This window comes from Nycticebus coucang, chromosome X, assembly GCF_027406575.1.
Source record: "Nycticebus coucang isolate mNycCou1 chromosome X, mNycCou1.pri, whole genome shotgun sequence".
In the NCBI taxonomy this organism is placed as follows: domain Eukaryota; kingdom Metazoa; phylum Chordata; class Mammalia; order Primates; family Lorisidae; genus Nycticebus; species Nycticebus coucang.
Genome location: NC_069804.1, coordinates 111,000,911 through 111,014,734, shown reverse-complemented (window position 1 = coordinate 111,014,734; position 13,824 = coordinate 111,000,911). Strand labels below are relative to the sequence as shown.

Below are 13,824 nucleotides of genomic sequence, written 5' to 3'. Positions count from 1 at the left end.
CTTTGGTCATTTATACCATTTTACAAAACAATGTAGGTATGAAAAAGGTTAATTTATATATAATCAGAGAAACAAAACCTATAGCTGTCTGCTTATGTGACTCAAGTCTCATAATCACATTCCTTTAAGTCTCAAAACATTTTAAACTTATAATAACTTAGATTTTTGAATTACCCATTTTCAAACAGAATAGTCTCAATCATGCAGCCCCATGGCATTGGCTGGTCAATCATGGTATTCCTAGAAGTGAAATAGATTGGAAGCCTACTAAATTCTTATTTGATTTGTATAAGCAGAGAACTTCCAGGTTTTGTGAAGGCAGCAAAAGTCTAACTCAAATCATAAAAACAGAGAATTGTTGTCCCTCAATCAATTACCAGACTTGAGCCAATTTACAGACTCAGAAATCTTTGGATGAAGGGGAAGGTGGAATAGGCCTTTGCAGGATGGGGGAGCAAGTTGTTGGGGGTGGGGGAAAGAGCCTTTTTGCCAGCAATAAGCAGGTTCTGCAGGATCACCATGACTGAGTCCCCACACAAGAACATCTTGGAGATGTAGCAGTCTTTGTTGACTGGCTTAGACTTCTTCCCTTGCCGCTCTTGGGGGACCTCAGTCCACATCTCCTTCATATTCTCCAGCACCATGTTGCAGTACCTATGAAAGGCCTTCACATTGTCCAGGAGTTTCTTGTTATTGAGGCAAAATTGATAAGCACTTGGGTATTGTTCTTGACTGACTGTGAGCACAGAGAGTGGACCAGTGTTAAATTCTTCTTCTACCTGCTTCTGTAGCTCCTCTGGGGTCATCTCACTCTTGGGCTTGTTGAAGAGGCTCATGGTGGTAGCTGTGCTCTCATGTTACTCCCTTCTCCACATTGCTTCTGTCTCTGGGGAAAGAGAGAGAAAACATAAATGTCTGATGTTAATCTTTGTCCCAGTCTTCCCCAAAAATACCTGTGGCCTTTTGCTCAGGTAACCATACTTTGGGCAAAAAATAAATAAATAAATAAATAAATAAATAAATAAAAATAGACCTTTCAGAGATGACTGGACCTAGACTCTGAACTAATACTGATTCTAGGAGACCTGAAATGTCAGTGTGGCTCTCTAGTCAGAGTAGGTGCTTTTGGAGGTCAGGTGATCAATGGAGTTTTAGCTCAAGTCCAATTCACCCTGGATCCAGTGGGTCCAGTGGGTTCCCAAACCCATCCTGTGATTATTTCCTTAGCTCCAAATTGCATAATTGGAATAGACAGAATAGCAGCTGGTAGAATCCCCATATTGATTCCCTAACCTGTGGACTAAGGGCTATTGTGGTGGGAAAGGCCAAATGAAAGCCATTAGATCTTTGTATCCAAGAAAATAGTAAATCAAGAGCAATACCATTTAAGCATAATACTTAAAAAAGTAAAAAAAAAAAAAAAAAAAGCAATACCACATCCCTGGAAGGATTGCAGTGATTAAGGCCATCATCAAGGACTTGAAAGATGCAGGTATAGTGATTTTCACATTCTCATCCAACTGTCCTATTTGACTTGTCAGAGAACAGAAGGATCTTGGAGAATGACAGTGGATTTTTATAGGCTTAACCAAGTTGTGACTGTAATTTTAGCTGCTGTAAGAGACGTGGTTTGCCTGAGGAAATTAACAAATCTCCTGGTACCTGATATACAGCTATTAATCTGACAACTGCCTCTTTCTCCATCCTTCTCCATAAGGCTCACAAGAAGCAGTTTACTTTCATCTGGCAAGGCCAGCAACACATTTTAACTTTCCCCTCTGGGATATATCAACTCTGAAGCCCTATGTCGTAATTTAGTTTGTAGGGAACTTGCCTGCTTTTCCCTTCCACAAGGTATCACACTAGACCATTATACTGATGATATTATGCTGACTGGACCCAGTTAGCAAGAAATAGCAGCTACTCTAGACTTATTAATAAGACATTTTGTCAGAGGGTGGGAAATAAATCTGCCTAAGATTCTGGGACCTTCCATCTCAGTGAAATTTCAAGCAGTCTGGTGGTGTGGGGCATGTTTATATATCCCTTCCAGAGTTAAGGTTGTCACATCTGGTCCTTCCTACAAGCAAGAAAGAGGCACAATGTCTAGAGGGCTTATTTGGATTTTGGAGGCAGCACATTCCTCATTTGGGTGTGTTTCTCCTGTCCATTTGCCAAGTGACCCAAAAAGCTGTTAGTTTTGAGTGGGGCCCAGATAAAAAGAAGGTTCTGCAATAGGTCCAGGCTCCTGTGCAGGCTATCCTGCCACTTAGGCCATGTGAGAAGATCCAATGGTGCTTCAGATGTCTGTCAGTTGCAAATAGAGATACTGTTTGGAGCTGTTTGATAGGCCTCTATAGGTGAATCACAGCTCAAGCCATAAGAATTTTGGAGCAAGTCCCTTCTGTTACCTGGAGATAACTAGTCTCCTTTTGAGAGACACCTCTTTGACTACTACTAGGCCTTGGTTGAAACTTAATGTTTGACTGTAGGCCATCACAATACCATGAGGCCTGAGCTGCCTGTATGAGCTACCTACGCCTGGCCCACGAAGCCATAAAATTAGGTGTGCACAGAAGCACTTCATCATCAACTAGAAATGATGTATTTGTGATTAGGCCCAAATCCTGAAGGCATGAGTAAGTTACATGATGAAGTGGCCAAAACACCCCTGGTTCCTACTCCTGCTACACTGCCTTCTCTCTCCTAGCCTGCACTTGTGGCCTCATGAGGAGTTTCCCATTATCTGTTGACAGAGGAAGAAAAGACTTGGGCCTGGTTTACAGATGGTTCTGCATGAAATGCAGGAACAACCATAAATGCCACCAGTGCTGGACAGCTGCAGCACTATAGCCCATATCTGGGATATTCCTGAAGAACAATGGTGAGAAAAAAATTTTCCCAGTGGGCAGAAATTCAGGCAGTGCACCCAGCTGTGCACTTTGCTTGGAAGGAGAAATAGCCAGATGTACAATTATATATTGACTAATGGGCTGTAGCCAATGGTTTGGCTGGATGGTCAGGGACTTGGGAGGAACATGATTGAAAAAAATTGGTGACAAAGAAATTTGGGGAGAGGTATGGGGATAGACCTCTCTAAGTGGGCAAAGAACATGAGGATATTTGTGTCCCATGTGAACACTCACCAAAGGGTGACCTCTGACTTTAATAATCAAGTGGATATGATGACTGATTCTATGGATACCAGTCAGCCTGTTTCTAAAGCCATCTCTGCCATCACCCAATGGGCTCAAGAACAATTAGCCATAGTGGCATAAATGGAGGTTAAGCATGGGCTTTGCAACATGTACTTCCACTCACCAAGGCCGATAGTAGTCTTGGCTACCAATGAGTGCCCAACCTATCAGCAGCAGAGACCAACACTGAGTCCCCCAACATGGCACCATTCCCTGGGGTGATTAACCAGGTACCTAGTGACAAATTGTTTACTTTGGATTACTTCCATCATGAAAAAGGCAGTGTTTTGTGTTTCCTGGAATGGAAATTTACTCTGGATGTAGATTTGCTTTGCTTGCATGTCTTCCCAAACTACCGTCAATGGACTTAAGAAGGCCTTATCCACCATCATGGTATTTCACACAGCATTGCTTCTGACAGGGGAATACATTTTACAGCCAAAAAGTGTGGAAATGGGCCCATTCTCATGGAATTCACTGATCTTACCATGTTACCTATCATCCTGAAGCAGCTAGTTTGGTACAATGTTGGAATGGCTTCTTGAAGACAACAGTTAAAGCACTAGCTAGGTGACAGTACTTTGGAGGGCTGGAGAAAGGTTCTCCAGAAGGGTATAAATGTTCTCAACAGGCATCAAATGCAGTGATTTTCAGCTGGTGTGCTGCAAAAAATTTTAAAGATCATTAATTAAATTATTTTCGAGAGAAGTTCAAATAACAATAAATATATTCTTTTTTTACTCTTTTTTTGGATCAACAAAATTTAAGTGTGCCATGGAAATTTAACTATAGGTTCAAGTGTGCTGTGAGATGAAAAAGGTGAAAAAAACACTGATATAATGTATGGCACTATTTCTCCCATAGCTAGGATGTACGTGTCCAGGAATTAAGGAATGGAAATGGGAGTGACATCACTTCCAATTATCAGTAGTGACCCACTATCAAAATTTTTGCTTCCTGTTCCCATAGATTTATGTTCAGCTGGCCTAGATGTTTTAGTTATAGAGGGAGGAATGCTTCTACAAGGGAACACAGCAATGTTTCCATTTAACTGGAAGTTAAGACTGTCGTCTGGGCACTCTGGGTTCCTTATACCTCTGGGTCAACAAACTAATAAGAGAGTTATAGTGTTCACTGGAGTGATTGATCCATGCTACCAAGGGGAAATTGGACTACTTCTCTGCAATGGAATTAAGAAAGAGTGTGTCTGGAATACAGGAGGTCCCTTAGGAAAATGACTACAATCCAAATTAGACAGGACAACAAATGGCCTAGATTCTTCAGGAATGAAGATTTGGGTCATCCTACCATGTAAAGGACTGTGATCAACTGAAGTGCTTGCTGAAAACAAAGAGAATATAGAATGAGTAGGAGAAGGTAGTTATAAATACCAGCTACGACCACAAGAGCAGTAACAAATGAGGATTGTAACTGTCACTAGTATTCCTCCCTATTTTGTTAAGAATTTGTTTATATAGGGTCAGATGTGGTGGCTCACACCTGTAATCCTAGCACTCTGGTAGGCCAAGGAGGGTGGATTGCTTGAGCTTATGAGATTGAGACCAGCCTGAGCAAGAGTGAGACCTTGTCTCTAAAAAACAGCCAACCATTGTGGTGGGTGCCTGTGGTGCTTGCTACTCAAAAGGCTGAGGTAAGAGGATAGCTTGAGTCCAAGAGTCTGAGGTTGCTGTGAGCTATGACACCATGGCACTCTACCCAGGGTGACGAAGTGACACTCTGTCTAAAAAAAATATATATATATATATGTTTATATGTATACACACATGTATAGATGGTCCCTGACTTACAATGGTTTGACTTAGGATTTTTCATTTGTATGAAACTGATATGTATTCAGGAGAAACTGTCTGTCGAATTTTGATCTTTTTTTCTGGCTAGCACATTCTGATTTTCTCTCATGATGTTGGGCAGTGGCAGCAAGCTGCAGCTGCTAATCAGCCGCAAGATCACAAGGGTACTCTACAGCACACTGTGTGGCCAGCAATTTGTTTTTTTTTAACACTTAGATTTTTTATTTGCCTTTTTCTTTTCTTTTTTTTTTTTTTTTTTTTAGGTCCAAACAAGCTTTATTTGCCAGAAGGCCAGTGATTCTGGAGAACAGCAAGACTAACCTCTCGATTCTCTTCTGCCTCGATTACAATTCTTTTTTTTTTTTATTAAATCATAACTGTATACATTGATATGATCATGGGGCATCATACACTCGCTTCATAGACCATTTGACACATTTTAATCACAATGGTTAACATAGCCTTTCCGGCGTTATCTCAGTTACTGTGCCAAAACATTTACATTCTACATTTACCAAGTTTCGCAAATACCCCTGTAAGATGCACCACAGGTGTGATCCCACTGATCCCCCTCCCTCTACCCACCCCCCCCCCCTTTCCCACTTCCCCCTATTGTTAGGTTGTAACTGGGTTATAGCTTTCATGTGAGAGCCCCAAATTAGTTTCATAGTAGGGCTGAGAACATTGGGTACTTTTTCTTCCATTCTTGAGATTCTTTACTAAGAAGAATATGTTCCAGCTCCATCCATGTAAACATGAAAGAGGTAAAGTCTCCATCTTTCTTTAAGGCTGCATAGTATTCCATGGTGTACATATACCACAATTTATTAATCCATTCGTGGATCGATGGGCACTTGGGCATCTTTCATGACTTAGCAATTATGAATTGGGCTGCAATAAACATTCTGGTACAAATATCTTTGTTATGTTGTGATTTTTGGTCTTCTAGGTATATGCCCAGCAGAGGAATTACAGGATTGAATGGCAGATCTACTTTTAGATCTCTGAATGTTCTCCATATATCTTTCCAAAAGGAATGTATTAATTTGCATTCCCACTAGCAGTGCAGAAGTGTTCCCTTTTCTCCGCATCCACGCCAACATCTCTGGTCTTGAGATTTTGTGATATAGGCTAGTCTCAGTGGAGTTAGATGATATCTCAAAGTAGTTTTGATTTGCATTTCTCTTATGATTAAAGATGATGAGCATTTTTTCATATGTCTGAAGGCCGTGCGCCTGTCTTCTTCAGAGAAGTTTCTCTTCAAATCCCTTGCCCAGCCTGCGATGGGATCCCTTGTTTTTTTCTTGCTGATGCGTTTGAGTTCTCTGTGGATTCTGGTTATTAAACCTTTGTCAGAGATATACCCTGCAAATATCTTCTCCCATTCTGAGGGCTGTTTGTTTGCTTTACTTACAGTGTTCTTAGCTGTGCAGAAGCTTTTTGGTTTGATCAAGTCCCAGTAGTGTATTTTTGAAGCTGCTTCAATTGCCCGGGGGGTTCTCCTCATGAAATACTCACCCAGACCAATTTCTTCAAGGGTTTTCCCTGCATTCTCCTCTAGTATTTTTATAGTTTCATGTCTTAAGTTTAAATCTTTAATCCAATGAGAGTCTATCTTAGTTAATGGTGAAAGGTGTGGGTCCAATTTCAGTCTTCTGCAGGTTGCCAGCCAGTTCACCCAGCACCATTTGTTAAATAGGGAATCTTTTCCCCACTGAATATTTTTAATTGGCTTGTCAAACATCAAATAGCGGTAAGTAGCTGGATTCATCTCTTGGTTCTCTATTCTGTTCCAGATATCTACTTCTCCGTTTTTGTGCCAATACCATGCTGTTTTGATCACTATCGATTTGTAGTAAAGTCTGAGGTCTGGTAGTGTGATTCCTCCTGTTTTGTTTTTATTTCTGAGTAATGTCTTGGCTATTTGAGGTTTTCTCTGATTCCATATAAAACGAAGTATTGTTTTTTCAAGATCTTTAAAATATGACAGTGGAGCTTTAATAGGGAGTGCGTTGAAATTATATATTGCTTTGTGTAGTATGGACATTTTGATAATGTTGATTCTTCCCAGCCATGAGCATGGTATGTTTTTCCATTTGTTAACATTTTCAGCTATTTCTTTTCTTAGAGTTTCATAGTTCTCTTTATAGAGATCTTTCACATCTTTTGTTAGGTAAATTCCCAAATATTTCATCTTCTTTGGCACTACTGTGAATGGGATAGAGTCCTTAACTGCTTTTTCAAATTGACTGTTGTTGGTGTATATAAAGGCTACCGATTTATGGATGTTGATTTTGTAACCTGAGACGCTGATGTATTCCTTGATCACTTCTAGGAGTTTTGTAGTAGAGTCCCTAACGTTTTCCAACTACACAATCATATCATCTGCGAAGAGTGAATGTTTGATCTCTTCTGACCCTATATGGATACCCTTGATTGCCTTTTCTTCCCTAATTGCGGTGGCTAAAACTTCCATTACAATGTTGAAAAGCAATGGAGACAATGGGCAGCCTTATCTGGTTCCTGATCTGAGTGGAAATGATTCCAATTTAACTCCATTCAATATGATATTGGCTGTGGGTTTGCTGTAGATGGCCTCTATCAGTTTAAGAAAAGTCCCTTCTAGACCAATTTTCTTGAGTGTTCTGATCATGAAGGGATGCTGGATATTATCAAAAGCTTTTTCTGCATCAATTGAGAGAATCATACGGTCTTTGTTTTTTAATTTGTTTATGTGCTGAATTACATTTATAGATTTACGTATATTGAACCAGCCTTGAGACCCTGGGATAAAACCAACTTGGTCATGATGTATAATTTGTTTGATGTGTTGCTGGATTCTGTTTGTTAGGATCTTGTTGAATATTTTTGCATCTATATTCATTAGTGATATTGGTATATAATTTTCTTTTCTTGTTGGGTCTTTTCCTGGTTTGGGGATCAGGGTGATGTTTGCTTCATAGAACGTGTTGGGTAGTCTTCCTTCTTTTTCTACATTTTGGAACAGGTTGAGTAATATAGGTACTAATTCCTCTTTAAAGGTTTGGAAGAATTCTGACGTGAAACCATCTGGTCCCGGGATTTCCTTTTTAGGGAGGTTTTGTATAGTTGATGCTATTTCTGAACTTGATATGGGTCTATTCAACATTTCCACTTGATTCTGGTTAAGTCTTGGAAGGTGGCGTGCTTCCAAGTATTGGTCAATTTCCTTCAGATTTTCATATTTCTGAGAATAAAGTTTCTTGTAATATTCATTAAGGATTTTTTGGATTTCTGATGAGTCTGTTGTTATTTCGTCTTTGTTGTTTCTGATTGATGATATTAGAGATTTTACTCTTTTTTTTCTGATTAGGTTGGCCAGAGGTTTATCTATTTTATTGACCTTTTCAAAAAACCAGCTTTTTGATTTATTGATCTGTTGTATTATTTTTTGTTTTTAATTTCATTTAATTCTGCTCTAATTTTGGTTATTTGTTTTCTTCTACTGGATTTGGTGTTGGAAAGTTCTTCTTTTTCTACTTGCTTGAGATGTCCCATTAAGTTGTTAACTTCCTCTCTTTCCGTTCTCTTGAGGAAGGCTTGCAGCGCTATAAATTTCCCTCTTAGAACTGCCTTTGCGGTGTCCCAGAGGTTCTGATAGTTTGTGTCTTCATTGTCGTTTTGTTCCAAAAAATTGGTGATTTCTTTCTTAATCTCATCTCTGACACAGCTATCATTCAGCATAAGGTTATTTAACTTCCATGTTTTTGTATGAGTAGCAGATTCCTGTTTTTATTCAATTCAAGTTTTATTCCATGATGGTCCGAGAAGATGCATGGAATAATTTCTATTCCTTTAAATTTACTGAGGTTAGACTTGTGACCTAAAATGTGGTCAATTTTGGAGTAAGTTCCATGGGCTGATGAGAAGTATGTGTATTCAGTTTTGTTGGGATGAAATGTTCTGTAGATGTCTGCTAAATCTAAATATTGGATGGTTAGGTTTAAATCTAAGATTTCTTTGCTCAGCTTCTTGCTGGAGGATCGATCCAACACTGCCAAAGGAGTGTTGAAATCTCTGACCATTATGGAGCTGAAGGAAATCAAGTTACTCATGTCTGTTAGAGTTTCTCTTATAAATTGAGGTGCATTCTGGTTGGGTGCATAGATATTAATAATTGAGATCTCATCATGTTGAGTATTACCCTTAACAAATATGAAGTGACCATTCTTGTCCTTCCTTACTTTTGATGGTTTAAAGCCTACTGTATCTGCAAATAAAATTGCAACACCTGCTTTTTTCTGATTACCATTTGCCTGAAATATGGGTGACCATCCTTTCACCCTGAATCTGTATTTGTCTTTTAAGTTAAGATGTGACTCTTGTATGCAACAAATATCTGGCTTGAGTTTTTGTATCCAGTCAGCTAACCTATGCCTCTTTAGAGGACAGTTTAAGCCATTCACATTGATGGAGAGTATTGATAAGTCTGGTGGAATTTTGGGTATCGAGTTTTTCAAAGGTCCAGTGGACATTTTTAATCCTTTCGCCAGTGTGGAAGTTGGAGTTTGATCCAAAGTTTCTGAGTGAGTTTACTTTTGTGGTATAGGATTGGGTTGGTCATTGTGGAGGATAGGTCTGAAAATATCCTCAAGAGCTGGTTTACTTATGGCAAATTTTTTCAACATATGAATGTCATTGAAGTATTTAATTTCTCCATCATAGATGAAACTCAGTTTAGCTGGATACAAGATCCTGGGTTGAAAGTTATTTTGCTTTAGGAGATTAAAAGTTGATGACCACCCTCTTCTGGCTTGAAAAGTTTCAGCAGAGAGATCTGCAGTTATTCTAATATTCTTACCTTTGTACGTAATAGTTTTCTTTCGCCAGGCTGCTTTGAGAATCTTCTCTTTCATGTTAACTTTAGTGAAGCTAATTATGATATGTCTGGGGGATGACTTATTGGGGTTGAATCGTGCTGGGGTTCTGAAGCTGTCTGCTATCTGAATTTCAGATTCTCTAGGCATGTCTGGAAAATTTTCTTTCATAATTTCATGCAGAAGGGCCTCTGTGCCCTTCGAGGCCACTTCATCATTCTCAGAAATCCCAATAATTCGTATATTGCTTTTTTTCGAATTATCTGAGAGCTCTCTGAGTGAGTAATCTGTTTTTGCTCTCCATTTCTCTTCCTCTTTGAGAGATTGGGAGCGTTCGAAGACTTTATCTTCAATGTCAGAAATCCTTTCTTCTGCTTGCTCCATTCTGTTGCTGAGGGATTCTACTGTATTTTTCATATCTTTGAGGGCTGTAAATTCTTGCTTCAGTGTGTCTAAGTCTTTGGTGGTTTTGTCTTTAAATTTGTTAAATTCTTGAGACAACTTTTGACTTTCTCCTCGAATTCCTAATTCCATTTTATTAATCTTGTCTGCAATCCAAATTCTGAATTTGATTTCTGACATCTCAGCCCGTTGTTTATGAATGGGATCTTCAATCACATCTGCCGTATCTTTTCTTGGGGGGGGGTTGATCTATTCTGGTTATTCATGTTACCAGAGTTTTTCCGCTGATTCCACCCATGGTTATTTTACTCCCTTTGATTTTTCCCCTGGGGCTTTATCAAGGGCCCGTACAGTGTTGTGGCCTGAGAAACTGGGGCCCTGTCTTGTGTGGTGGAGCTAAGTTGTTCTGTCTTGTTTTCAGCTGGTTTCTGTTTGATCCTATTGCAACTTCTACTCTGGCTTGAAGTCTCAGCTGTGTGGAAAAATCAGCAATTAAGTCACCCCGCCTGCCCCCCTCTGGCCCCAGTTGGAAAAGGAGAATCAAACCTTCCTACAACCGCACACCCAGGGCACCGCCTGAAAAGTCCTCAGTCTATTAGCCCAGTTCAAAAGGTCCAAATCAACTGTCTCAATTGGCACCTGTCTCAGGTGGGAGAGTTGAAGAAGTCTCTGGGAACTGGATCACAGGGGCCTGATGATTCCTCTGACACGGCTCATTCCAGTGCAGCGTGGAGTCAGGAGGAGCCACCCAGCAAACAGAGCAGTCTGGGAAGGTTGACGTCTCCTTCCCCACTTTGCCCCTCCATCGGACCCAGTCACTGGTATCTCTGCAGATGGCTAACCCAGTTGCCTGCAGTGAACAGACACTCCAGGTGTTTGCACCTGCCTGAATCGCAAGGAAGTCTGCCAGGCCCCTGAAGACTGCAGCTATTTAGCAGGAGGAGATGGGGCCTGACATCTTTGAGTGCTTGATGCAGGTGATGGGAAGGAGGTGTTCACTCAGGCTTAGCCCCATCCCTGATGGATGCTGTTAACAGAACAGAACAGAACAGAACAGACAACTTTGCGGGGTTCTGTCTCTGTTCCTGCTGAAATCGCCTACAGAAGACGGGCTGTTCTGAGTTCAAATGTCTTTGCTGCTGGAGGTTTGTGTCCTCTTTGCTGCTGAAGGTTTGCGTCCGATCACCTCTCTGGGTCGGCCCCGCCCTGGAAGCTTCCCGGGTTTGTGAGCAGTGTCAGGAAATCCTCGGCTCACCATTGGCCTCCTCTGGTTGCCCAGGGAGACAGGGGGTGTGGCCTCAGAATATCCAGAAGTGAGCCGTTCTGCCGTTAAAGAAAAAACAGCTGTTGCTCTGCCTCCGGGGAACTGCCGCTCTGGTGTGGGCACTCAGCCAACCCTTTTCTCCTCTGTCTCGCGCCCCAGAGTCAGCACTGAGCAGCCGCAGTTTATGCTGTGTCCACACCCCTCGAGAGATCCCCCAAGAATCCGAACTCTTGGGGGACAGGCCCCCAGACACCGAATGGCAGTGGGGGGGGGAAGCTAGAGTTTCATTCAGTTTTATGCCCAGCCGTATTGTTGCCCGGGGAGGGCTGCTGCACCGCACCGCAGGGAAGTGCCGCCAAGGCTTGACTTCCCCTCAGCAGAGTGCCCTCTCCTCGCTCACGTGTTTCAGAGTCAGCGCTGACCTGACGCAGCTCAAGGGGGTACTGTGCGCTCCCCTTGAGAAATCACCCAAGGATCCGAACTCCTGGGGGACAAGCCCCCAGACCCCGAGTGAGAGTGGGGGGGAAGCTAGAGTTTCATTCAGTTTTATGTCTGGCTGTATTGATGCATGGGGAGGGCTGCTGCACCGCACCACAGGGAAGTGCCGCCGAGGCGTGACTCCCACTCAGCCCGGTGCCCTCTCCTCACTCGTGTGCCTCAGAGCAACTGCAATGCTGACCAGTTGCAACTCGGGGACTGTCCACTCCCCTTGAGAAATCACTCAAGAATCCGAACTCCTGGGGGACAGGCCTCCAGACCTCAATGGGCGGGAGGGGAGTGTTGGGGATTCAGGGTTGCCGGCAAAGGATTTTTAAAGTTTTATTCAGTTTTATGCCTGGCAGGAGAACGCCACGGCACCCCAGTAGGGGAGGTAGGTCCAGTTTTTAGAAGGTCTCTCCCGTGGAGTGTAGTGGGAGGGCCTTTAATTTCTGCCCGTTTGTTTAATTGTGGGGCTCTTGAGCCGGTCTCATGGGGGAGGGGGACTCCCGTCCGCTTGGTGGTGGATTTTGTACCTTTTGTTTGCGTCCTTGTGATCACAGCTTGCCTCAGCGGTGTTGATGTGCGTTCTTCAACCTTCTTTCTTGGTGTGGCTCAAGTCCACCAGGATACTTACTAAATTCCTGTCCCTTAACTCTCCTTCTGGACGGGAGCCTCTGTTGAAAGCTGGCTTCAGTCCGCCATCTTGTCTCCCTCCCAGCAATTTGTTTTGTATCTTATCATATTTACAAAATATGTGTAAAAGTATTCAATACTTAATTATGAAATAGTCTTTATGTTAGATGATTTTGCCCAACTATAGGTTAATTGTAAGTGTTCTGAGCAAATTTAAGGTAGGCTAGGCTAAGATATGATGTTTGGTAGGTTAAATGTATTAAATGAGTTTTCAATTTATGATATTTTCAAATTACAAGGGGTTTATTGGGACATGACCCCCAAGTTGAGGAGCATGTGTATTGGTATGGACTCATGGCTTCCTATTTTATTCAATAACTTGTTATTATTATTAATCTGATGCACAAATTGTCACTAATTTGGCCTGTGGGAGCCCCTTCAAGTTGGTTTATTTGTCCTTTTGAAGTGCCTCTATCATTCTTCAGCATTTTCTTGCTTCCATGTTTTCTAACACTAAAAGATATTCCAGGCTCATCTTATCATTTTCCTATCTCAGCTGTATAGTCAGCCATTTCTGCTAGGAAGTCTGCTTTCTTTTAGCAGAGAATAATATTGAGAAACCAAGATCTGGATGATAAGTGTGATTGCTGTTACTAGGGTGTTATGGATCCTAGGTTCTATCACCAGAAAAAGCTGGGAAATATACATAGGACAGTGTGTGTGTGTGTGTATGTATATGTATACACATATATGCACTTTCGCATCTACGTTTGTTTTTTAAATTTTTTTATTAAATCATAACTGTGTAAATTAATGCATTTATGGGGTACAATGTGCTGGTTTGATATACAATGTAGAACACTTACTATTAAGAGTAGAGTATAAATGTCTTACTACATTTGTTTTTATATTGAAAATCACAAGTTCTCACTGATACCTCCAATTTCAATCTAATATCATAAAGTTTTTTTCAAACAAAAGGTCTCACATATTTATTACTGCACCAGCTTATTAGCGAGGAGCAAATAAACAAAGAGAAAACTCATTATCCCAATGAAACCTGGCCAACTGTCCAACTTGATATGGTAAGATGATAGTGACCATGATAGTGACTGTGATACAGCATAAGTATGTGCCATATCGTGTGACCCAGCTTGGTTCTTCTCCAGTGTCTCCTCTTC

The 13,824-nt window shown here is 41.3% G+C and overlaps 1 protein-coding gene across 1 annotated transcript; it reads right to left on the bottom strand.

Moving 5' to 3' along the window:
* Positions 1-392: 392 nt before the first annotated feature.
* On the bottom strand, positions 393-836 carry LOC128576934 (small nuclear ribonucleoprotein Sm D2-like). Its single transcript, XM_053579048.1, has one exon. The coding sequence runs from the start codon at positions 834-836 to the stop codon at positions 393-395; it is 444 nt and encodes a 147-aa protein (XP_053435023.1).
* Between the last annotated feature and the right edge of the window lie 12,988 nt (positions 837-13,824).